This window comes from Tribolium madens, unplaced genomic scaffold, assembly GCF_015345945.1.
Source record: "Tribolium madens isolate multiple individuals breed KSU strain unplaced genomic scaffold, Tmad_KSU_1.1 Scaffold_3;HRSCAF=73;Tcas5.2_LG2, whole genome shotgun sequence".
Lineage (NCBI taxonomy): Eukaryota > Metazoa > Arthropoda > Insecta > Coleoptera > Tenebrionidae > Tribolium > Tribolium madens.
Window position 1 is genome coordinate 6,867,134 of NW_025401006.1, and position 25,093 is coordinate 6,892,226.

The following is a 25,093-nucleotide window of genomic DNA, read 5'->3' on the forward strand; positions in this document are numbered from 1 at the left end:
TTTCACGTCAATAACACACACGAGCATATTTATGACATTCGCAGTCCGATTAATTTTAAATAGAACGTCACTGCAGCAGACACTATCGAAAAACCATTCTGTTCTGTAACTTTTCTTGCGGTTTGCAACACTGTACCTGTCCCCGGGGTGCTATTCCCTGCGTATGCTCGTCACAGAAGAGAAGAGGACGTATTTTACGGCGCCTCTTCTCCGATTTGGATTACACTCACTTATCTGTCGTCTTCTCTATTAGTGCATGCTTCTTTCCGGATATATTTCAAATGCCCGGACTTTTTTCCGAATAAGATTACCTCAGATTTCGGATCGACACTTTTTCTACAATTTGCTGCACCTAATTTCAACTACAACCCATGTCTTTGTGACTATAATAAATTTGTCTCGAATCATATTTCGTCTTTCAAAACGTGATGCATTGCACAACTTGCTATACCTTTCTTAGTTTGTGTTCAAACAACAAGAAAACAATAAAACTTTGCTTGTGCACGATATTCCAGATTCGTAATTTTGCATGAAACACCTGAATTATCAGACTTCTCCACGAGGTGAAGTGAACCACAAACTAATTTCAAATATAAAATATAAAAGTTTTCGGTTGTAAATCACACAAAGAGAAACTAAGAAGGTCCTACTAGTCGAGAAGAGGATCAGCCAGGGAGAGCTATTTTTTTCTAAATATATTTAGAATTTTGTCTCGAGGGACACATTTTAGATTGTTTATGGCCTGCTATTTTAGACATGGGGAAGCAAACATATTCAAAATGTCAAATTCTTGATTTAAAAAATATTATTTGTTTTTGCAAATGGCTTTCGTTTTACCGAAATGCATGTTGTGCGTATCTGTAACACTAATTGATGATAATTAACTTATGCTAGAACCATAAATCACCACAATAGCTTTCTGCTATCAGAAGACGCTGCAGTGTCACAATTTTTTGTGTGATTTTTTCGACTGAGTCGGCGGTTTCTTGCTTTGCAGGATGCAAGCATTGTTTGGGGTAACATCGGGAAATTTGATTGATGAGAGGAATACCGCGCGGTCATTAAACGCATGACTGCACAGTATACAACATTAGATCAGAAATTTCTTAATGGAACTGTAAAATAACCATCGTTGCATCAAAACAGATGCAGATTGTAGTTTATGTAAATAATAAGTGAATCTTGGAGGAATCATCGTATAGGTGTGCGCTTTATATTCCATATACGGGGTTAATTCGATTTGTAACGTTGCTTTGAACTCATCTGTGTGTGCGGAACTAACATGTTTGTACGCCTTAAAATTGCTTCACAAGCCAAGGCTCGAGACTAATGGCTTTCAATTGCCTTTTTAATGTTTTAAACGCACTCAAAGGAGTTTTTGAGGGAATTCCAACGTATTTCCAACAGAGGATTTATAACAATCACGACTGAAGCTTTCCACTTTCAGACAAAAAACATTTTATCGATTCGCTAAATTACTTTAACATATCACTTAACAATGATACACCCCAACTCCATTTATCACAAAGACAGGATATGCGCGCCGCGACGAATGCTCGCATCCTCTTAAACCCCTATTTTCTCGATCTTGTTTTGCATACTCGTACAAGAGCATCTTCCTATGATAAAATTTGTATTCTCTTGAAACATTCCTCTCTCTGGGAGAAACTCTACACTTAATTATTTTTTCACTAACATTATTTATTCTGTTTCAGGAATCATCAGGACTTTAGCTGTCCTTGACATCGAGACGAAAAGTCATTTTTGGCTCACTGTTTTCGCACAGGATCATGGAGTTGTCCCTTTGTACTCCAGTGTTGAGGTAATTGTTAGTTCTTGGAACATACATGTTTAATGTAGGTTGCTTTTATGTTTGATAAGGGTTAATTACTTTAAAAGTATTGTGTTTTATTAGCAACACACGGTGAAAAGTTTACATGATGGTGGTTTTTGGATGAATAGAAGCTCGACCTTTCATGCATTCAAATGCTCTCAAGCTTAAATGCTTATTATAACAAACCGCATTAAGGTTTGCGATGTTACGTGACGTAATAATTTAATAGTATTTGCATAATTGTGGCGGCAAAAGCGTTTCAAGCTCGGCCCAATGCAATTTAAATCGAAAGAAAAATTATTTTTTCAATTGAAGCCTGTTATGGGTGATGAATAGAAAAAGGAAGATTTTACCAGAACACCTAAAGCCAAGCGACATAAAATGTTTTGGTGTTTTTATTTACTACACGTTTTAATTATTTTTAATAAAGAGAGAATCATCGTTTTGAGCTAGCCGTAAAGTAAAAATCAATTGTTTCTGCATTACCAAGGCAAGACCGAACTATAAAGGCTGTGCGGTAAAGTGGAAATAAAGTTCTGGCGGTTGAATGGGCATCGTTCTCTTTAGATATCCGTCCCTTAGGCAAATATATGGTATGAATTTGTCACAAACTTCGCGGTTTCTGCCAGACTGCATAATTGTAATATAGGTTTCCCTGTCGGTTGAATTTTCTCGGGGAGTTTCTCTTAAATAAGACCTTTGTTTGTTTACATTGAACATATTTCTTGCATGATTTACACGAACCTTGGAACTATTTAAAATTCTCGACACTGGCGTCGTAAATTGTTTCCTTAAACGTTTAATTAATTAGACTTTTAAGACTTTTTACTAACTTGTATGTGCTTGAATTTTGACCTGAAATTTCTTCAACGGGCAATGCAATACTTTTCTCATTTATATGGAAAATGAGATCTACCTTGCTTTCAGGACTTTGGACAACGCCGAGAAAATTAAATTCGGGATTCATTGAAAACTAATAAGTGAATAGACGAGTTTCCGGAATGCAAATTCCAAAATTTGATTTTTAATTTTGGGAATAGAAACCACGAATTCGTTTTGAACGAATTTAAAAGAATTTATATTATATATTTTCATATTTCACGAACGTTCGTGCTTTTCGGATATTCCATTTTAAACATTCGAGTGGCTACATTTTGGCTTTAAACGAATACGTGACTGAGTTTTTAAGACTCATCAATTATTATTTATTTGATTGTGGGAAGTTTGACGATTAGTTTTTGATCGTAGATATTTGTGAGAGCATTTGGGTCTATCTTGTCATCTTTTGTGCCTAATAAAAATTCTTTATTTTGTGTGTTTTCTCATTCTTTCCGTGTTCCTCGCAATAAATTTATAGTTTCAGCAGAAGCAGCCCGGGCTTGAATGGTTATTCATTGGCTTTTGATAAGAACATTCGATTTGTAATCTTTTTCAAGAGTAAAATACCTAAAATTCCTCGTATCTCTTCTTTTCCGGCAGTTTTTATATCTCTCCAGTAATTGATAATTTTTGTGAGAGCGGGCATATTGGCGTTTCTAATTAAATTTTTACGACTTCTAATGGAGTTTCATCGAGTACGAATTAAATTTGTTTTAAACTTTCTTTCAACAATAATTAAAAGTAATTTTTCGCAGCCGTTTTTAAAAACGAACATCTGCTATAAATTAAAATGTATTCAAATATGCACTTGATTAAAATTCCGAAATCTTTTAATTCTTCTTAACCAGTTTTCTTTCGTTGATTAATTTTTAATCAGTTTTCTATTGCTGCTCCGTTTTTTAACGACATTAGCAGCGGCCACTTAAATTTTTATCTGTAAACGAACTCGGCGAAAAACTTTCATCCCTGATAAAAAATATTTTCATTTTACCGTTGAGCTAGACACGAAATAACATTTTTACAAGATTAACTTCGTCGAAAACCTTGATCGATACATCTCGAGGAAAGCTCTCCGAGTGTTTATTAATCCCTAATTAATTGATGATACAAGAAGTTGTTAACGCCTCGTTCCTCAAGCAAAAGGGGGCGAAATAAATCAAATCGCGCGATATATCACCGACCAATTATATCTCGAAATAGTAATGTACCGTTCAGCATAAGTTTACCGTGAAAATTGCTCTAATTAAGTTAAACGCATTCCGCGGGAAAGACGAAGCCGCACCTCAGGATGCTTTCCCCAAGCCGCCCTCCCATGTTGTCAACTATTCGTGCCTGAAAATATCTCTGTGCCCTACGCTTCAACATGTTTCCACTTTATTACGCCCTTATCTCGCAAAAGTTGCACGCTTCATTAGCATGTGACAATATAAATTTTATTATTGGGGCAGACTTGTTAAGATTTAGAGTAATTGCAAGCGCACAGCTTTATACAACTACAAAGTGATTCTGAACGGAATACGAGGGTGTTAACAACGAAGATGACCCAAGAATGACCCCTAACATATACTTCACCAGTCCTAATGAGACTACAAGTTCAGCAACAAAATTCCGTAGAATTTGCATCACTTCTGCTGTAATTAGGAAAATGGGATAATTACCAAGACGTGTAATTTTGACCCGAATTACCGACCGACGCGTTTATGCTACATCTTGATGCTATTCCTTTTTACAGCTGTTTTAAAACCACAACTGTAAGTGCAAAAAGTTACAAGTCTTAAACGCTAAATTAAAAATACAATAATTGGAATATCATAATCAGGGGTAAATTGCGATTTCGTAGAGGATGTTTGCAGAAGCACAAAACAAGATTGCGAAGCAGTGTACTCATCTGCCATCTCGTCCCAGCTAAAAGTTTCATCCGGCTTAGTTTTGAATGAATTTTTTACTTCTGAGTTTTTGCAAGTTTCCAAGACATATTTTGTAGTTCTGTTTGCGCACATAAATATACGACAAGTTGTAAAACTTTTTCGTAATATTTTTCCTCGTCTTGACCCGTTCAATCTGAGCACTTCATTACTTAGCCGTACTCCAATTTTAGGTAATGTCGTCCGCCGACAGGATGTTTCAACCGAGTGAAACTTTTGTAATCACCTGATTTCATCCTTAAATGAGGATTAAGTGTGGCCGTAGCTTACATTTATCTTCTCGGTATCTTCCTCAATCTGCCTACTTAAATGGGGCTTTATAATTAATTTTTTTCGAAATAACCAAAAGGGATTAGCGGTAAAGTACTTTGAAGGGGAACTTTTTTGCTCTTTGTGAGCTATGTATTTATAATGCGTTGTGGTGATTACCGAACGAGTCGATAACTTTGATGTTTGCGCCGTTGTAATGATAAGCAGATTTTTCTTCGGCTCATTACGCTTCTTCTGGAAGCTGGCGTTCACGATTTTCGGATGATTGTCATTAGTGTAATTTTAAGCACGTGTTTTTATCTTGATTATTCAGTTTTCTCAGTTTATGACTCGAAAAGACATTTATTTATGTTTTTATTAACTTTTTGATAATTTTTGCTAGAGTTGTGTGTCCAGGAATGAATGGACGGATTTAGGAAGATTTGCATAAAAATTCCGCCTCTGGTGATAAAATTGAACCTAAAATACTCTCCGTCAAATTTTATATAGCTGGGAAGCTTAAATGTTTGGTTAAAAAATAAAATATTCTCAGTTCTTTCTTTAAATTTAGTTGGAAATTTACCCAAATGAATTCCTTTTCCCCAACGCAAATTTTTTATTTACATTTGCATAATTATATCGTCCATTCAACCTTCACAATTATTTATTTTTTTAATCTTTTTTTTTTTTGTGCAAAATCGTAAATAGTTCTCAAATGGCGTTAATGGAAACATCAATTAGGCTCTTAACTCTGATTACTTTTGATCTAGTTGGGAAGTAACCTTTCCATTAGTTTGGCGATTTTTGTAATTACGGGCGTCTCGGAGAGAATAGGTCTTGGTTAAATTGTAGACCGCGCAAACGGTGCCTCCGCATACTTTGTTTGGCCTTTCGTTACATTTCCAACTTGAATTAGACGAGGAAATTACAGCCTTTGTTACCTGATGGAACAGGAAGTGAGCTTTTGAACCTTATTGCTTTTCTAGTTTCATACTCTATGACCTGGAAACATTTCTTTGAATTTTTTCTTCTTGAGGCGGATGTATTACCAAGGCAAATGAACGAACCAACTCCACGATTCTTTCAGCTCAATCAAATAATCGATTAATTTTATTCCCCCAACTGAAGCTTTTTTTCTTTTTTTTCTCAGGTATACATAGAAGTTCTAAATGAAAACGACAACGTTCCACTAAGTGATGAAGCGGTTTACTATCCTACAATCCTTGAAGATAGTCCAGCCGGAAGCTCGGTCCTTCAAATACGAGCCAGCGACAAGGACAAGGACCCTAATCAGAAAATAACATACAAAATTACTTCGGGAAGTCCAGAGAGGTTCTTTTCCATAAATTCTTCAACAGGTAATTTTTTACAAGATTTTTATCTTGTTCAGAATTAAACGAATCGCTTCTTGTTGTTTTAATTAACTTACGGGTGATGTATAAATAATTGAAATCTGCTAAAAGTTAAAGTGCTTTTTCGGAAGTGGAATACTTTTAAAATTAAAATTGTTTTGTCCTCCGATCAATTTTTTAGCCCCACCTCGATGCAAATGAAACAGCAACTTACACTCAGGATTACGCAGGACCCGGGTTTTATCTCGGCCAATGTTCGGTTCATTACTTTCGTGTAAGCTTATTAAGTTACCCTTACACCTTCTTCAGGACACGCTGAACTTTTTAGGAAGCCTGTTAGAGCAGTGTTTAAACCTCCCGATAAACCGCAAATAAATCAAATGAAAACCTCCTCAATTTTGTTGGAAAATGCAGAAACCGGCAAAATTTCCAATATTTCGAGCATTCACACGTCAGATATTCCGGCCGAGGTCTGCTAAAAACCGAACTTTTTAAATCGATTTTATTGATAGAAGAAATAATAAAGTCGTATCGTCTGACAGATTCTTGGTTTTCTCATTTATCTTAATACTGTTATGAGTAGCAGGAGAACGTTTTATCTGGAATTTTATGGGAGAGAATATTATATTGTATCATTATTATTGGTGATAAACAAGTTATGGCATTTTAAATATTAAGCCAGAGATATGAAAATATAATTTTATATGGAGTCGTTAAATGTATGACCTATAAAGCGACTTTCACAAACTGTGTAAGAAATACGATATTGATCACAGTGTTACAACAATAGTGATAATGGGGGAACATCTGTCTGAGTTGAAATGATATATTTTAGTTGCAGTGTCACCGTTGAGGGATGATTTCAGCCGACAAACTCCGAATGGGAGATAATTTGGCCGGTTCCTCTCGGGTCACTTACTTAGTCTCATACATCAACATTTTCTTCAACTCTAAAATACACCCTTCAAACTTTACATAAACTCCCTCCCTCAAGTTAATTACTTGAAAATTTCTAATCGTTCGCCGAACCTTTTGTTAATAATTATTTATCGCCTTTGTCTGAAGTTTTGTACTGAAACAAACGCAACTGAAAGCTACACGTGATTACTAAAGGCATAATCGAAATTAGCAGACTATTGCCAGCTTTAGACGTTGAAAGCTCCTCTGTTTTTGACAACAAAGCTACAATAAACTTGTACTTTATTCAATTTAGCGATTTCATAAGTATACAGGTTTTGTCATGTCTGGTATTTAGAAATTACCTTTGTGAAAACAAAACTTTATGATAAACGAGCGAATATAATGAAACTGCAATGAAGCGAGCACTAAAGTCAAATATCTCAACAAAAAGCGCTGTTGCAGCTTTAACGCGTGCATACACACAACCAAAAGATACTTTCCGGTTTCAGAATAATTAACGCTTTATCGCGACTTGACTAACTCTACGTTTTCATAAAAATCCACAAAATTTGAAATTAGAACATTTTATGCATCAAGCGCAATTCACCTCTATAATGTCTACATAGGATGTTGCACTCCTCACGAGATCGCATGTTTTTTGATTGACAGCTATACAAGTTTCATAAAAGAGGGATGATTGTTATTATTATTACGACATGCAATTTTCTTGTACCGTTCGAATACCGATGCATGCCTAGTGGCATAATTAAAAAGCTTGAGTGAGACTAATAAAACACCGTTAGAGCGAGTTGAAGCGATACATGATATCTACTCGTACTATCCAACGATTTTCTTAATATTTAATTTTGGGCGTTTAGATAAATTATTTGTTACGGTGCCACAGAATTTAAAATAAAATAATAAAAATTTTATTACTTAGCGCTTGAGGTGTTTTATTCAACAAGGACGGAAAAATCAACTTGACGAATAAATTTGTTTACATGCTTCTCGAGTGAATTCTTTCCGTTTATTATGATGCAAAATAAAATTTGGCTTTTTTCGTGCGAATAATACGCTTGATTGAAGTGCACTGAAATAAAGACTTGACTTACGATTTAAATTCAATGAATAGGAGACGATTGAAATGCGCGACTTCTCTACTTACTACCTCTAGCACACAAACGAAGAAAAAGATTTCTGATTATTGATCATAGTACATTCACCGTTCAGCCATTTAATTATTTCCGATCCTCCTGATAGTTCATACGTCAATATATCGCCAAGCTAACAAATACCACCTTGTTACAGGCTTCCTGTAACTTCTTGTTACCTCATGAATATAATTCCGTTTCTCACAAAGCCACACAAAAATCCAACATCAAGAATTTATCAGTTTCTTGAAAATCGGCAAACCTACAATAACATAAGCTATTGAAAGGATTTCCTATGCAAAAGTTTGAATGCACACGACTTGAAATGGTGTCACTCGTTTGTAACATTGGTAAACAAATATTTAATTTTTTAACATGCTTTGTGTTGTTACCAGAGGGCAGACACGTGTACGTGAGTCAATTTTCAAAAATAGAGGTCGGCTTGCAACACACGGGGTTGTAAAAGTTTGCTGTAACTCAATCTTGTAAGAAAACTTGGGGAAATTTAAAATTTCATTTGTCGATGATTCTCAAATTGTGTCTTATGCCAGTCTGGAACTTGCAGTAATTTAATTATGTTGTAAAAGTTAATGTTCATATTTAGAAAATTATATTCTCGGTTTAATTTCGCCAGCTCTATTCTTTCTGTAAAGTTTTATTCGCTTTTCATAGTCCGTTCCTAGATTACAAGCTAGTCCGTAATAAAACTATAATCTCGGTTATTGCGGCGTTTTAACATTGTGTTTTTCGTGTTAAGATTTTCTTGTGGTTAATGAAAAAATCGCACGAATCTACATAACGTATTAAATTTTTCCCGATTATCGTGACCCCTTTGTTTGATTATTGAAATCGGTGAAACGATAAAATTTTCGCTACCTAATGTGCAGAAATCTGGAATATGGATTTGGAGTTTCAGGAAAAACTATCGCTATCGATCACGCAATCTGATGATTACTATAAACGCCTCAAAAGTGGTTTGGTTGGCCCCTTTACAGTCATCTAATATGAAACGAATCCTCGATTTTTCATTCATAATTATACTCTTCACGAAACTCACTAATAACAGAACGACAAAAGGAAAACCGAAAAAACTTATGAAAGCTTGTTGTGTAACCTGCCTGCTCCTGACACCATCAGACAAGTTACTTTTTAGGGTTTTCTTCTTTTGTTAACTTTGCCGCGATCTGCGGTTTTTGCGCTTTTCACAGAACTCGTATTAGTTCGCCCACAATTGATGCTGACACTTTCGTTGTTTGTCTTTTTACGTCTCAATTTCACCCCAAGTTGCATCTCAAAACCAAATTTACAAACAAATTGTTGAGGTGTTTGTCGGTTGCTTCATGAACACGTACTTTGTGTCACGAGATAACTGGAAGCCTTTTAATTAGACTTTGCGCAATCCGATAACAAATTACACATCAGATCGTGTAGCAGCATGTAAGACAAACATCGGATTCACTTTCTATATCGCGATTTCCAACTGGAAGGATTTAGCCATGTGCGAAATAGGATAGACACTGAAAACAGGATAACTACCGACTGAAATACTTACGTTTAATTTCAATCAACTCCTTATAAGTCTTAACGAATCGAGTGTAATTTCACACCACATTTTTTAAATCTCATTGTTTTAGTACGTTTATAAAGCATTGATATTATTTATATTATTCAAATGAAATGTTGGTTAAGTTGGATTATTTGCGACGATCTTTTTGTGGCAAAATCACGACAAACTTTCTGAAATTGTTTCAAACACTGGAAATTTAATCTTCTTTGTTATTATTTGGGAATTAATGGAGCGTTTAGCTTTGAAGAAAAAACTTTGAACATTTTCGTCTTGATGTTAATCCACTTAGCGCTTTGTAGCTTGAGCAAATTAATTAAAGTTGAAAATTTTATCTATCAATAAATTTACTAAATCAATATATTTTTAATTCTTGCCTTAATTCGAAGTTGAATTTCAGGTCTTATCACAACAACTTCAAGGAAACTAGACAGAGAGACTCTCGACGAGCACATTTTAGAGGTAAGCACTAAATTGTCTTCTCGGCGAGGATGTTGTTTTATTTTGTTTATGTGTTTAATTAGTTGAGTCACGTAAACCGCTAGCTTTGTATATTTTATTGCCCAATTTATTCCGGTCCTTAAGGAGCACATTTCGCCGAAACCACCTTTGATTGATATTTTAACGATCCTCGACTCAATTAACCGCAACTTTTGACAAATCACTGCTAATATTTTTACTCAAGGTGATCATCATTAAACCGACCTAAAAACCACACGATGCCGTGCGTGCGTTCTGAGATTGTCAACCGATAAATAAAATAAAACGCAACTATGAGTAACCATAATTTTGGTGGATGCGCCGGGCGAAAAATTCTAAGACTTCAAAAGGAAACTTTTTCATTTGAATTAACTTTGTATTCGAAAAAGAAAACTTGGCAAACACGTTAACCGCTAGAGGCTGAAATAAACTCGACCGTCTGAATTTAAATTTGACGAGATTAATGTACCGAATTCCGGTGGAGGTGATGTTGGATGATTAAACTTACTTTAGCTGCTTTCAATAGCCTTCTACGGAAACATTCGGCGATTAATATTAATTGTAAGGATAGACCTGTCATTTTATTTTTATTTTGGGGGTTTTATATAACAAATTTTCTGTTAAGACTTAGATTTAGAGTTTCTTGAGTTTTTTTTTTCATTTTTTTTTTAAATACACAAGTCGAAAATACAGCTACGCCAAGCAGTAAATTGTGTTTAATTTGATCGAGTTTAATAAAGCCCAAATATGTGTAGTAGATTGATTGAGACACGTTTTAAGCTTAGCATTAAGTCACTCTAACGAATTACATGATTCGCCTCGTGCTTTCTAAATCTCTCCGCTAAATTATCGAGTTCTAGGTAATTCCAATTAAGTAGAGATAAGGTTAAGATAATTACGTTTGATTGTGTATAATTTATTTCGTATTTGCACATATTCAGAAGGTCGTCAAAGCGGTACCGATTTCTTGTTATTAGATTTTGATAATTACAAGATTAGTTCGAGTCGTAAACAGCGTCTTTTTAAAATATGCAAGGATCATTTGGCATTTGTGATCCTTGTCGGCTTCTCTTAACGCTCTTTGTAAAACTTGGGAACATTAAGTCTAATGCTGATGACTTTTTAAGTCCCGTTTTAAGGGGGAAAAGTGGGAATATGACTTTTTTACTGGATTGTAGGTTCAAATAAGTGATAATGGGAGTCCTCCATTGTCGTCAACGACATACGTTTTTGTCAAAATCGACGATATCAACGACAACGCGCCGGAATTCGAGCAGATTTCTTACAACGTTCAAATACCTGCGAGCGCCGATTTCAATCAAGCTGTCTTTCAGGTAAGAACACTTGTTTACTTCCTTCCCAAAATAAAATTTATCCATTTGAGAAATTCGTTTTTGGTTATGCCAAAGTATGTTTTCTGGACAGGTTAACTTGTTTTGATTTAACATTTTTAACATTTTTCGATTCGATTTGTATAAATTCGGGTCGTTAGTCGTGTCCATTTCCCTCCTCTATATATTTTATCTCACATGGCATATTCTAGACTGAACTAGATGTTAATGTCACTGCTAGGTAGATAACGAATTATCCACTTGTAAGCTGTGCATTGCACATGACATATGCAACTTTCCTCGTTGTTTGTTTTAATGTTTTGCTCCATCACCCGTCTTGCGTCGATTCAATTGAAATTTAATGCCAAATTCTCGTGGGGAAAATACCGATAAAACAAGCACAACTTGTTGAGTCGTCATTAAAATTCTCTTAACGATTTAGAATGACAGCCCAGATGATTTCGACGGCGCCGACGCCGCTACTGACGATGATATGTGGGATTCACATAGTCCTGCAGATCTTGCAGACCTCGATCGGGTTTTCCGGGTAAGAGGGATTGTCATTCATCATACGTGAAAACTAACTAGAAGATTGTCTGTGTTCCTATTGCATGAGTGGTTGTGATTACAGAACTTTTTACTAAATCGACTGGAATAACTCACACATTGCATCAACTTAATGCATGACCAAGTGCAGCATGCAACGTGCACCACATTTGATACCCCAAAAAGGTTTACCATCATTCAATCAGAATGTTTTAAGTTTTGTCACCGAGGTTTAATCAAATTCAAATAAGGGGCAAGGTTTTATGTGAACTGAATTTACTTTGCTAAAAATGTCAATGACCAGCAAATGTAAATTCTCGTTCACACATTGTCTTCCCGGTTCTTTTCAAGACATTTCAATCGCTTTGAGCCGAAAAACGCTGCAAGTCTCAATTAACAAAGCTCAAAATTAGCAGACTTTAGTTTATTTTGACCTTTGTCACGTGTTTCCTCAGGTTCTAGCTTTTGATCGAGACTCCGGTCCAAACTCCGAGCTCCACTACAGCATAAAATCGGGCAAAGGCAAATCAAAATTTAAAATAGACAATACAACCGGAATGGTATACGCGCAGAAGGGTTTCGAGCCCAATCAAGAATACGAGTTAAACGTAAGCTTTAAAACTCTTTAAGTCAGGGATTTAACTGCAATTATTGACAGATAAAAGCAACCGACGGTGGAAACACCTCAAAGAGCAGCATCTGTAAAGTGTCGGTTCACGTTATTTCAGTGCCTTTAAAATCGAAACATCCTCCTGTTATTCTGAAGCCTCCTCAAGCCGTCAAGTTGACGGAAGGTGACGAAATCGGCTTTTTAGTTGCCTTAATCGAAGCTCACGACAAAGATAACGACACTTTGTGGTATGATATCGTTGGTAAGTCACACTTTCCGGCTTTGTTTTGCAAGCCACTTAATTACGACTCTAGGTGGCGACCCCGGAAACGACTTTTACATTGGCAAAGAGACCGGAAATATCCTCTTAGCACAAAAGCTCGACTACGAAACTCAGAACGAGTACAGTCTCAATATAAGCGTCAGCGATTCTGTACACACTGTTTACACGCAGTTGAATGTATCAGTAATTGATATAAACGACCACAGGCCTGAATTTTCTGAATCAACATACAAAGTTGAAATTTCTGAAGCCGTGCCTGTGAACACAGAAATCCTCCGGTTACGAGCCTCCGACAAAGATGATGATAGCAAGCTCATATACAGTCTGTACTCGGCTCGAAACATAATCTCGTTACAAACATTTAAAGTTGATTCCATTACTGGAGTCATCTATTTAACCGATAATTTAGATCGGGAGAGCTTAGACGAGCATATTTTGACCGTTATGGTCCGAGATGGGGGAACCCCAGCCAAGAGAAATTACGCCAGGGTCAGAATTATCGTACACGATCACAACGATCATGTGCCACACTTTTCAGAGCAAATTTTAGTCGGGAAAGTGTACGAATCGGCCGTGGTCGGAAGTGCAGTACTGCGAGCTTTTGCCGTCGACCATGATAAGGGCGAAAATGCCCGAATTACCTATTCCATAGTGTCCGGTAACTTCGGGAATGTTTTCGCCATTGATCCTGAGCTTGGCATAATATCAGTGGCTCGCGAATTGGATATGACAACAAATTCGGAGTATATGCTCAGAATCAAGGCTGTAGATCACGGCCAACCGGCCTTATTTTCAACGGTACCAGCCCATATTATGCTAACAATGGCCGATAATGCCCCTCCACGGTTCACAAGGAAGGAGATAGCTGCAGAAATTTACGAAGATCAGCCTTTGGGTAGTTACGTAGCTCACTTGAGTGTAAGAAGTACCTCATCACTACAGTTTGAAATTATTGATGGTAACACTGATGGTGCTTTCCTCATCAGTCCAAGTACCGGTGTTATCACAACGCAAAAGTACTTAGACTACGAAATTAACAAGTTTTACAACCTAACTGTAATAACCACAAATATGGTAAGTACCAAAAAGTGGGTCAATTTTTTTTGAAATTCTTTATTCCAGGCTTCTGCTTCTGCCACTTGTAACGTTATCATCCACATTTTGGATAAGAATGATAACGTTCCGAGGTTCCTACAGGCGAATTATTCTGGTACTATTAGTGAAGCGGCTCCCATAAGTTCGTTGATATTAACAAACACGAGTGAACCTCTAGTCATTAAAGCCTTTGATGCTGATTCAGAAATGAATGCGCTTTTGCATTACGATATTATCGATATTTTGCCAAGAAGGTACTTCCAAATTGATTCGACAACTGGTGCTATTCGAACGATTCGACTCTTGGACCATGAAACCTATGACAAGTTCACGTTTCATGTGCAAGTTTCTGATTTAGGGAATCCGAAATTAACATCAGAAACGACTGCAAGAGTTGACATTGTTGTTACCGATGTTAACGATTGTCCTCCTAAATTCTCACAATCTGTATACAACGTCACTTTACTTCTTCCAACATACAAAAACGTAGCTGTCATCCAAGTCAATGCTACAGACCCCGATAGTTCCGAAAGTACTAAATTGAGGTTTGATATAATCGAAGGTAACAAACTCGGGATTTTTGGTATCGATTCCTCGACTGGTCTAATAACGGTCCTGCAACCTGACAACATGAAACATTTCTACAAACTACACGTCCGTGTTTCTGATGGAAAGTTTTCAAGTGTGACCAAAGTTTTGATTCGTGTGGAAGAATCGGATAATTCTGGTCTTGTCTTCCAGAAGCCTCTCTACGAAGGGTCAATCATCGAAAATTCAACCAAAATAACAACAGTTTGTGTAGTGAACGTTCTCGGGAGTGCCTTAAACGAATATTTAGAATTTAAAATTCTCAATCCGACGAAAATGTTTACGATCGGGCTTACCTCTGGCGTGATTCGGACAACCGGAATAAAGTTCGATCGAGAGGTTCAAGATAAATACGAGCTTATTATCGAAGCACGTAGTCATTATTCCGATCGGGAGAAGCCTCGAGTTGCTCACGTTATTGTTAAAGTGACAATATTGGACGTTAACGATAATTGTCCAATGTTTGTGAATTTGCCCTACTACGCCGTCGTTTCCGTCGATGATGAAAAGGGAAGTATCATCGCAAAAGTGCACGCTATAGATTTAGACAGTGCAGAAAACGGCGAAGTTCGTTACGAACTAATCAAGGGCCACGGCGAATTGTTCAAGGTTCAAAGGGAGAGCGGCGATATTGAAATCAAACAGAATTTGGAAGGCCACAATAGGGAATACGAGCTGTTGATTGCAGCTTACGATAAAGGCAAGTGCGTGTGATAATTGCCCTGTAATTCCTAATTGCGAGTTTCAGGAATCACACCTTGTCGCACCGACGTGACCGTTCATGTAAAAGTGATTGATCGGTCAATGCCAGTGTTTAAAAAACAGTTTTATTCAGAAGTGGTGCCCGAAAATGTTGAACTGCATTCACCCCTTTCGATTTCCATCGAAGCCGAATCGCCGCTATCGAGAAAACTGATTTACAGTATCGTCAAAGGGAACGAACTCGAGGAATTTGCGCTGGATTTTAACACAGGTGCGTATCTTTCTTTGAATAGAAAAATTGCCATTCTTACAACCGGTGTTGGTTTATTTCCTAACTATCCTCAAGTCGAGTCGTTCCTAAAGAATGGCATTAGATAAAGACTCCGAAGTAAAATATAATGACAATTAAATAGAATTTCCTTTTCGCAGCCCCCGACAGTAACAATGGTCCCTGTGAGTATTTGCATTAAATTATTAATGTTTCAATTTATGCTTTTGGGCTTGCACACCTGTTGCTTTTTAACATGTCCCTTAGCCGTAGCCTCGCATGAAAATTACACTCTTCAATTTTGTGCACTCAGTGTTCTGCTTGAGCACTCAAAAATCAAAAATAAAACAATTCCTCGTAGGTGTTATTTCGGTCGTGGACGAACTCGACTTCGAACAACAACCACAATACGAGCTTCTAATTCGTGCCACTGATTCAGTTTCTGGTGTTTATGCCGAAGTTCCCGTTTCAATAGTGTTACAAGACGTCAACGATTGTCCTCCAGAATTCACTCAAGAGAATTATAATGTGTCGATATCGGAAGCAGCACAGTTCGGTACTCCCGTTCTCACAGTCATCGCGAACGATAACGATACTGGAATTAACAAGAAAATCAGTTATTCGATTCAAAACGACAGTAACAACTCAAGCGAATATTTTTACATCGATGAAAACGAAGGAGTGGTTTATTTGAAACAATCTCTAGACCATGAGGAAGCAAGTTCGCATCATTTTATTGTCGTAGCTAAAGATTTAGGCGTTCCGAGTCTCTCAAGCACTGCACATGTTTGGCTTACAGGTAACACATTTCACATTATTGTTTTTTAAAATCACAATTTTCGTACAGTTTTGGACATGAACGACAACCCTCCAAAATTCGAGCAAACTTCATACAGCTGTTGTCTTTTAATAAACGCAAATAGAGACCAATTTGTCACAATCGTGAAAGCAAGTGACCCTGACGAAGTTGATCAGAACAGTCTTCGTTATACCATCGTTGCTGGAAACGAACAACAAACGTTCTCGATGAATCCGGAAACTGGAATAATCACACTAACGAACTTGGCGAATTTCGGGAATGAAAATACAATGATACTGAACGTTTCCGTCTCTGATGGTGTTTATACAAATTTTGCAAGATTGAAAGTGGAGCTCTTACCGGCGAATTTACATGAACCGAAATTCGACAAATTTATAGTCGATGTTCAAGTGCCGGAAAATCAACCAAGTGGTTTTCCGGTGACGGTGGTCAAAGCAACAGATAAGGATTTTGGAGAGTTTGGCACAGTGACCTATTCGATTCACTCGGAACTTTTAAGTGAAATTTTCAAAATTGACAAAACCACAGGGAAATTAACGACGAAAGTTCGACTTGACCGAGAAAAACAGAAGATGTATGAGGTTTTAATTATGGCAACTGATGGCGGTGGAAAATCAGGTTTTATCACAGTGCGAATCAAAGTCGCTGACGAGAATGACAACGCTCCTTATTTCCTCCTCAAAGAGTACCAAACCAGCATTCATTACAATTATAGTCTCAATGTTCCGTTTTTGAGAGTTAAAGCTGTAGACCCTGACGAGGGGCTTGCGGCCCAAATCAAATACCAAATTTACGAGAAAAAAACCTCTGAGGTTATAGAAATTTTCCAAATTAACCCGGACACGGGCGACCTCTTGCTGAAAAGAGACACAACTTCGTGGAGTAAGCCGAAAATTGACTAATATTTCTAAAATACTCAAAAAAAAAACTTTTTAGTTGGTGAAGTATTTCAGTTTTTTGTCAGAGCAACTGACAAAGGCCAACAAGAAAAACATTCGGACGTTCCAGTCAATATTTTAATAATGGGACCAAAAGACTTTCCTCCTGTTTTCGAAAGGAAAGACGAGAAGTATTTCCTATCAGAAAATTCTCCTGCCGGTACTCACATCACTTAATCATTATCTAAAAATTGTTTGACTAAAATTTCCAGGGACCATCATTACGAAATTAAAAATGGCATCAAACGTGAGCGCCACGTATCAAATCATCTCGGAACTTGACGAAAAGCCTCAGTTTGAAATCGACAATCAGGGTCAAGTTATCTTGGCCAAACCTCTCGATTATGAGACACAAGACTCGCACCTAATTGGTATTTTGGCCCTGTCGGATTCAAGTCCACCAATGACGGCTCTAGCTGAAGTAACATTGAAAGTTCTAGATGAAAATGACCACGCTCCTCAGTTCGAAAGTAGTCCTTATATTATCTATCTGGCCGAAAATACGGAAGAAGGGACTTCGATTTTGAAAGGTTTGTACTCCGAGTGTCTTTCCCTTGTTGACCCTTTTTTCCAGTTGTGGCCCACGACGAGGATCAAGGTGCCAACAGTGAAGTCCGGTATAGTTTCAGCCATGATTTAGGCGACATGATGAATATTTTTGCCATCGATTCTCACACTGGCTGGATTAGTACTTTGGTTAAACTCGATAAAGAGGCCAAAATGGAGTACAAGTTTTACGTAACTGCGACTGATAATGGCACTCCGAAACACTCAGCAAGGACTACAGTGATAATTCGTTTGAAAGACTACAATGACAGTCCAACACTGTTCAAGAAACGATTTTACGAAAGTTCAGTTAATGAAGACGCTCTTCCTGGGACAGTACTCTTAACTTTGGACACAGTTGATGCTGATAGTGATTTGACAACTCCGGTTGAGTTTTATATAATTTCGGGTGACCCAAGCTCGCAGTTTCAAATACGCCAAACTGGGGAAATATACGTTGCTAAAGGCCTCGATCGGGAGAAAGTACCACATTATGACTTGCAAGTTCTCGTGACTGATGGTATGTTCACGGATGTTACCAATGTTTCCATCAGTATTCTGGACGCTAATGGTAAGTAACAAATTGTTTTAGTGTTTCAGTGACTCTTTATTTTTCAACAGACAATCCACCATATTGTCTTCAGTACCGCTACAGACAGGTACTCTCCGAGGGTATTTTACCCGGATCATTTGTTTTGTCAGTGCTGGCAACTGATAATGATGGTCCTGAGCATTCGAAACTGAGATATATTTTATCTGGCGACGGTATGGATAATTTCCTATTGGATAAAGACAGCGGCCATCTTAAAACTGTAACTTACTTGGATCGAGAGAAGCAATCAAAATATACTTTAACGGCATATGTCCATGATAAGGAAAGGTTAAGTTGGAAGTGTTCGTCACAAATTGAATTAATCATTTCTGATCTTAATGACAATCCGCCGGTGTTTTTGTTACCTTTTTATTCCGTGTCTTTACCTGAAGATGTCGAAGTTGGGACTTTAGTCACGAAAATCCACGCCACTGATGCCGACATTGGTATAAACAGGAAAATCAAATACGCATTTATTGATTCATTCAACAATCATTTTAAAATGTCATCTGATAGTGGTATAGTGACTCTAGCTAAGCCTTTAGACCGTGAAATCCGCGCCGTTTACAACTTGACAGTTCAAGCTGTGGATCAGGGGACTCCCCAATTGTCTAGCGTGAGCACCTTGACAGTGAACGTTCAAGACATAAACGACAATCCCCCGGAATTCGCCAACAAATATTACTTCGCGGTCGTACCGGAAATCGATGCTGTGGGTACGGAAGTCGTTAAAGTTCTTGCAACAAGTAAAGACACCGGTGTGAACGCCGATGTCACTTATTCAATAATCGGAGGAAACGAGCACAAGAAATTTGCAATTAACAACAAGACGGGCGTTATATCGATCGCCGATATGTTAGACTACGAGAGGGCCAAAGACTATTTCCTTACTATTCAAGCCGTCGACGGAGGAATCCCACCTCTCAGTAACGTCGCAACGGTGAATATCACTGTAACGGATTGTAACGATAATGCTCCAGTCTTCAGCCAGCTGTCCTACAGCGCCCGGATTCGAGAAGATGCTCAAATTGGCGATAAGATCCTCCAGGTGAGTCACAATGTCTAAATTCCAAAGCCACGCCCTTCAAAATTCTGTAATTTGTACATGAGGCGTATTCGCGCCTCGAGAGAATAGAAACGAGACTATTCTTAGATAAATTCCTTTCAGCACAAACTTACATACCACGGGAGAATGCAAAAAAGTAAACGACGGGATTTAGACAACTTTATTTTCTCGGGCATCGTAAAACGGATTCTATTTCAGAGGCGATACTGCTCGAATCAAACATTCGGAAAAAGCGGGCCGAGAAAGAAAGATGTTTTTTAAAAAGACGTTTTTGTCAATTTATACACTTTTTATTAGGAAATTAAATAATGGTACATTGTATGTACATAAAAGTACGCGAAAGTTTGAAATTAACAACAATAAATTCGTTAAAATGTTAAGCGTGAATAATGGAAAAGGTAGCAAGTTGGTTGCAAAGTTGTGTCTGTCCAAATTTAAAAATACATTTTCAGGCAAAAATGCAAATGTACTTTGACCAAAAGTCTGGTCCAATCATCCTAATTTTATTTTTGTTTTATGATAGGCAAGACTAATTAGACTAAAATCGACACTAAAGTCACATAAAGGCGTCAGTAAAGACTTAAAGAGTCTAAAATCAACACTAAAGGTATTCATTAGTTTTGTGTGTTATTAGTTGCAAACATTAATAGCAGTATTGTCAAATTATTGTCTTAATGTAAACTGAAATAAAGAGATAATCGTATTGCTAACGGAATCTGTTCATACGTATCGGTTTTTAATTCTACAAATATTTTTTTCACAATGAACATTTTGTGTAACTGAAAACAGTCGCATAAAATGCAACTTCGTAACTGTTTTTGGCAACATTTCTCGCAATATTTTTGTCATCACTGGCTGCATCCTGTCGTTTTTATGTGAGAAAGTGTTGTAGATCAACGTATTTCATCGAAACTAATGTATATTAGTTATTATATATTGTATATTAGTTAGTATTTTAGTTATTATAATTTGAGCTATTTCGACTATAGTCTCTACAACTAAATACACATTTGTAATAAAAAATAAGACTTAAGTGCCTTGATACATAATTAACTATTATGTACTGGTTTTTTTTAGTGACCACTTACAAAAATTTGTCACTGCTAAATTAGTATCGCAACAGATTTTTTTGAACATTACATTGCTCATTATTGTAACTAAATAATACATCGATTTTCTCTGTATTTTTCGTTGTTTTTGTTAATTTTATAATATTAATTCCCAAACGGATATATTACAAATAATTTGATTTTTAAAACCGTACTGGTCATTTTTAAATCACTGTGTTGATTTTTGTGTAATCTTTTATTTATTAAATTTAATAACAAATAATTTCTACTAAAAGCATCTATTTTTCCACGCACTTGATTTAATTGTGCAACCATAATTGAAAATAATTCTCTAATATTGTAAAAAAAACGTGTTATTTTTGCCCGACTTCAAGACATCGTTTTAAGCTTTATTTGTTTTTGTGGTTTTGCTTACTACTCGGAAGAGTTAGCAAAACCACAAAAACGAAGAATCTTCCTTCAAAACCTTCCTCGAGATATTTTTTATGAAAAATAATAATAAAACTATCTAGTCTCTGTCTTCATTTCTTTATTAATATCATAATTACCTCAAGGAACAATATATCAATTAGGACATGAGAAAGCGCTAACTTTGTCTCTCATTTCGCAGGTGATCGCCACCGATCTCGACAGCGACCGCAACGGCAAAGTCACTTATTCCATAATTCGTGGCGACGATCGCGAACAATTTGAGGTCGATCCAGATTCCGGATACATTTCAGTCGCTGAAGAACTTGACCGAGAAACTACATCTAACTATGTCCTCGAAGTTTTGGCGAGAGACAACGGAGTTCCGGTACTCTCCCGCCAAACTTTAGTCAACATTGAAATTTCGGACGCCAATGATAACCCTCCTATTTTCTCCCAAACGAACTATACTACAGTCATTCAAGAAGACAAACCGATTGGTTATCCCATCATCCAGTTTAAAATCACCGACGCGGACACGGCTCCAAACACGGAACCTTATACTTTCGATATCCGGCGTGGCAACGAGGGGAATAGTTTCCGTTTAGAGGAAGACGGGGTACTTCGAACCGCCACAAAATTCAGTCACAAGATCCAAGATTACTATTTGTTGCAAATTAGAGTGTTTGATAATGGCATACCGCCGCTATTTTCCGATGCTTGGGTCGTGGTTAAGGTCATCGAAGAGTCGCAGTATCCTCCAATTATCACTCCGCTTGAAATCAACATTAATTCGTACTTGGATGAATACCCTGGAGGTGTCATTGGGAAAGTTTATGCCAACGATCAAGACCAGTACGACACTTTAACATACTCTCTATCACCAACAGTGGGTATTGCGTATCCGACACATGAGTTGTTCCAAATTAACCGAACCGATGGTACTTTAACCGCGTTACCACGACTCGACGTTGGTGATTATAGACTCAACGTAACCGTGACTGATGGCAAATTCCACACACATTCGATCGTCAAAATCAACATTGAAGTCATAACTGAAGAAATGTTGGAAAATTCAGTCGCCATCAGATTCCGACAAGTCAGTCCAGAAGTGTTTGTTTTGAGCCACCGGAAGGGTTTTGTCCGAGCTGTCAGAAACGCGATGAACTGTCGACTCAAAGACGTGATTATTATCAGCGTCCAACCGTCAAGTGATGATGACATTTCCCTCAGGTCGAAGCGATATATCGTCAATAAAGATTTGGATGTCCTCTTCACGGTCAGAAAACCGGACGAAGGCTTTTTTTCTTCTGAATCCATCAAGAAGGCTCTGAACGACAATTTCGAAGAATTGGAAGAAAGTACCAAACTCGTAGTTGAAGAAATCATCAGATTCAAGTGCAGCAACACCTACTGTACCTTTGGAGTGTGCCAAGACCACTATATGCTAGACCCTGGTCGTGTAGACCCCGTTGCAACTGACGTCACAAGTTTTGTTTCCCCTTACCACCGCCAAAAACTCGAATGTGTGTGCAAGGAAGGCTACGGTGGGGAGAAGTGCGATACCATCGTCAATGAATGTGCCCGTGAGCCTTGCCCTCCTTACAAAAACTGTGTCCCTGATGCGTCCTCAGCTGGGTACTCTTGTCAATGTCCCGAAGGTTTTGCTGGTGCTATGTGTGACGTCGACATTTCTAAATGCCACGACCAGAATTGCTACATCGCGAGGAACCCCATTTCGTTCAGTGGGAAGAGTTATTCCCAGTATAGAATTATAAACAAAAAGTCGATCGAGGATCAGTTGAGTTTGAGTTTAAGGATTCGAACGGTGCAACCGACTGGGAATCTGATGTACGCCGCTGGGAAAGTCGATTACAACATTCTTGAAATTGTGAATGGTGCGGTTCAGTACCGGTTTGAACTTGGAAGCGGTGAGGGAATTGTGAGGGAATCTTCAGTGTACATTTCAGACGGACGATGGCACGAAGTTAAACTTGAACGCGACAGAAACAGTGCCAAAATCACAGTCGACGGGTTACACACCGCGCAGGGCTCCGCCCCCGGAATTTCCGATATCCTCAATTTACAAAGTGACGAAATGTATCTCGGAGCTGAGGTGCACCAACACCCATCTATTTTGGGTTTTGAGGACATCCAGCGTGGTTTCTCGGGATGCATGGACGACATCCGCATCTCACGAATGTCAGTACCTTTGCACAAATCCGGTGATAACTCAGTCGCAGTTCTTAAACGTTTTGCCAACGTTGAATTTAGTTGTGATGTCAACAATGTCTTAATACCACCAGGCCCGTGTGGGTCTCAACCATGCATGAATGGTGGTACTTGTCATGAAACAACGACGGGTTATGAGTGTAGTTGTCACACGCGATTCACGGGAACTCTCTGCGAGTTAGATATGGATCCTTGTGCGTCAGCTCCTTGTCTCAATGGCGGTAAATGTATTTCTACAGTTCCGGGTGATTACTCGTGTGAGTGTTTGTTCCGGTTGTCGGGAAAACGTTGCGAGTACGGAAAGTACTGTTCACCGAATCCATGCAAACATGGCGGAGTGTGTGAGGAAGGGGATGACCGAGCTTTGTGCAAATGTCGGGCTTTCGTTGGCGATTTCTGCGAGTTTGATTTGAACGAATGCGAGTCCTCACCGTGTCAAAATGGCGGCACTTGTTTCAACGATGTTGGATCGTTCCATTGCATCTGTCCCCAAAACACAACAGGACCCTACTGTGGTAGCCAACTACACTCCACTTCTATCACTTCAAGTATCTACAATATCACCTGGGAGGAACTCGTGGCAATTGCCGTGGGCATCGTACTTATTCTCCTTTTGGTGATCCTCTTCATCATCTGTCGCAGATGCTACACCAAACGTGCAAGACGTCGCAGAAATATTAACAATGAGAACATAAAAGACCACATCGTGTTAAACTCGACGAGGCCTCATGAGATGAGCGAGTTTAAGAGAGGTTCAAAACTGAGTAATTTAGAAGTGAATCAGAGGGAGATTCCCGTTTGTCCGCCACGGCCAGTCTCGTATACAGCCACCAGTCAAAATGATGCCTTGTATAATTGTAATAATACGACCATGATGTTGAATAATTTAGATACGTTGAGAAGTTACGGATCGGCTGGGGATGAACTTGAGAACGTTCCACCAGATTATGTGCGAAATTTGAATAGGAATACGGGGCAAAATTGTGTCTCAAATCATTGCGAGCCGGAGAAGACCACCTGGGCTGAACAGATGCATCTAGCGTCGAGTTTGAACGATAAATCCAAAGTCAAAAATGGTAAGTGGAAATGGTGTGTTTTACGGATTCAGGTTTAGTTTTGCCAACACAAAAAATACTCAATTGGTAATTTTCATCATTAAAAGTTTACAAATACCAACATGAAAAAGGTTCCAAGAAACAAATTATTGTTTTCAACAAAAAAATACTTTGGAGAAATGTTTTATTTCAAGTCTTTGCGTGTTAATTTTTTGGGTTGGTGTTCCCTAATACCACATCAATATTATCATTTTATTTAGATTTTTTGGCAAATAATTGAGCGTTTCTTATTTAGCGGTAGAAATTTTGAATTTTTCTTTACTAGGATAAAGATAGTGTTTTTTCCTCGGAGTTTTATTTTCGTTATTTTTTGTTCCTGCAGACTACAAAATATCAAGTCCAGTTAATTGTGATGTTCCAAACAGACTGTATGGAGGACGAAGTAATACTATGAACTATGTCAAGTCGAACGGCTCGGTGTGTCCGGAAGAGGACCAACGTTCCGTTGGAAGTAAGTGTTCTCGCTTTGACTAATCCCATCTTCGTGCTTTGTTTAACTTTCCTCGGCTTGTTACTAGACCTTCTTCTGTTATCATTTTGTTATATTTT

At 37.8% G+C, this 25,093-nt stretch overlaps 1 protein-coding gene across 7 annotated transcripts in view; it reads left to right on the forward strand.

The window, feature by feature from the left end:
* LOC123007841 (fat-like cadherin-related tumor suppressor homolog) overlaps positions 1-25,093 on the forward strand; it is a 92,561-nt gene that overhangs the window by 65,598 nt on the left and 1,870 nt on the right. For 4 of the 7 annotated variants that reach the window (XM_044403316.1, XM_044403322.1, XM_044403317.1 and 1 more), the window contains exons 4-22: positions 1,716-1,822; positions 6,038-6,245; positions 10,255-10,316; positions 11,513-11,668; positions 12,108-12,212; positions 12,667-12,819; positions 12,870-13,083; positions 13,136-14,178; positions 14,227-15,487; positions 15,536-15,760; positions 15,919-15,942; positions 16,119-16,556; positions 16,605-17,459; positions 17,514-17,675; positions 17,728-18,045; positions 18,090-18,632; positions 18,683-19,701; positions 21,400-24,505; positions 24,867-24,995. In XM_044403316.1, the coding sequence (XP_044259251.1) occupies positions 1,716-1,822; positions 6,038-6,245; positions 10,255-10,316; positions 11,513-11,668; positions 12,108-12,212; positions 12,667-12,819; positions 12,870-13,083; positions 13,136-14,178; positions 14,227-15,487; positions 15,536-15,760; positions 15,919-15,942; positions 16,119-16,556; positions 16,605-17,459; positions 17,514-17,675; positions 17,728-18,045; positions 18,090-18,632; positions 18,683-19,701; positions 21,400-24,505; positions 24,867-24,995 (10,128 nt within the window). The remainder of the gene's footprint in view (positions 1-1,715; positions 1,823-6,037; positions 6,246-10,254; positions 10,317-11,512; positions 11,669-12,107; positions 12,213-12,666; positions 12,820-12,869; positions 13,084-13,135; positions 14,179-14,226; positions 15,488-15,535; positions 15,761-15,918; positions 15,943-16,118; positions 16,557-16,604; positions 17,460-17,513; positions 17,676-17,727; positions 18,046-18,089; positions 18,633-18,682; positions 19,702-21,399; positions 24,506-24,866; positions 24,996-25,093) is intronic. The other 3 variants (XM_044403318.1, XM_044403319.1, XM_044403320.1) reach the window with 3 other exon arrangements.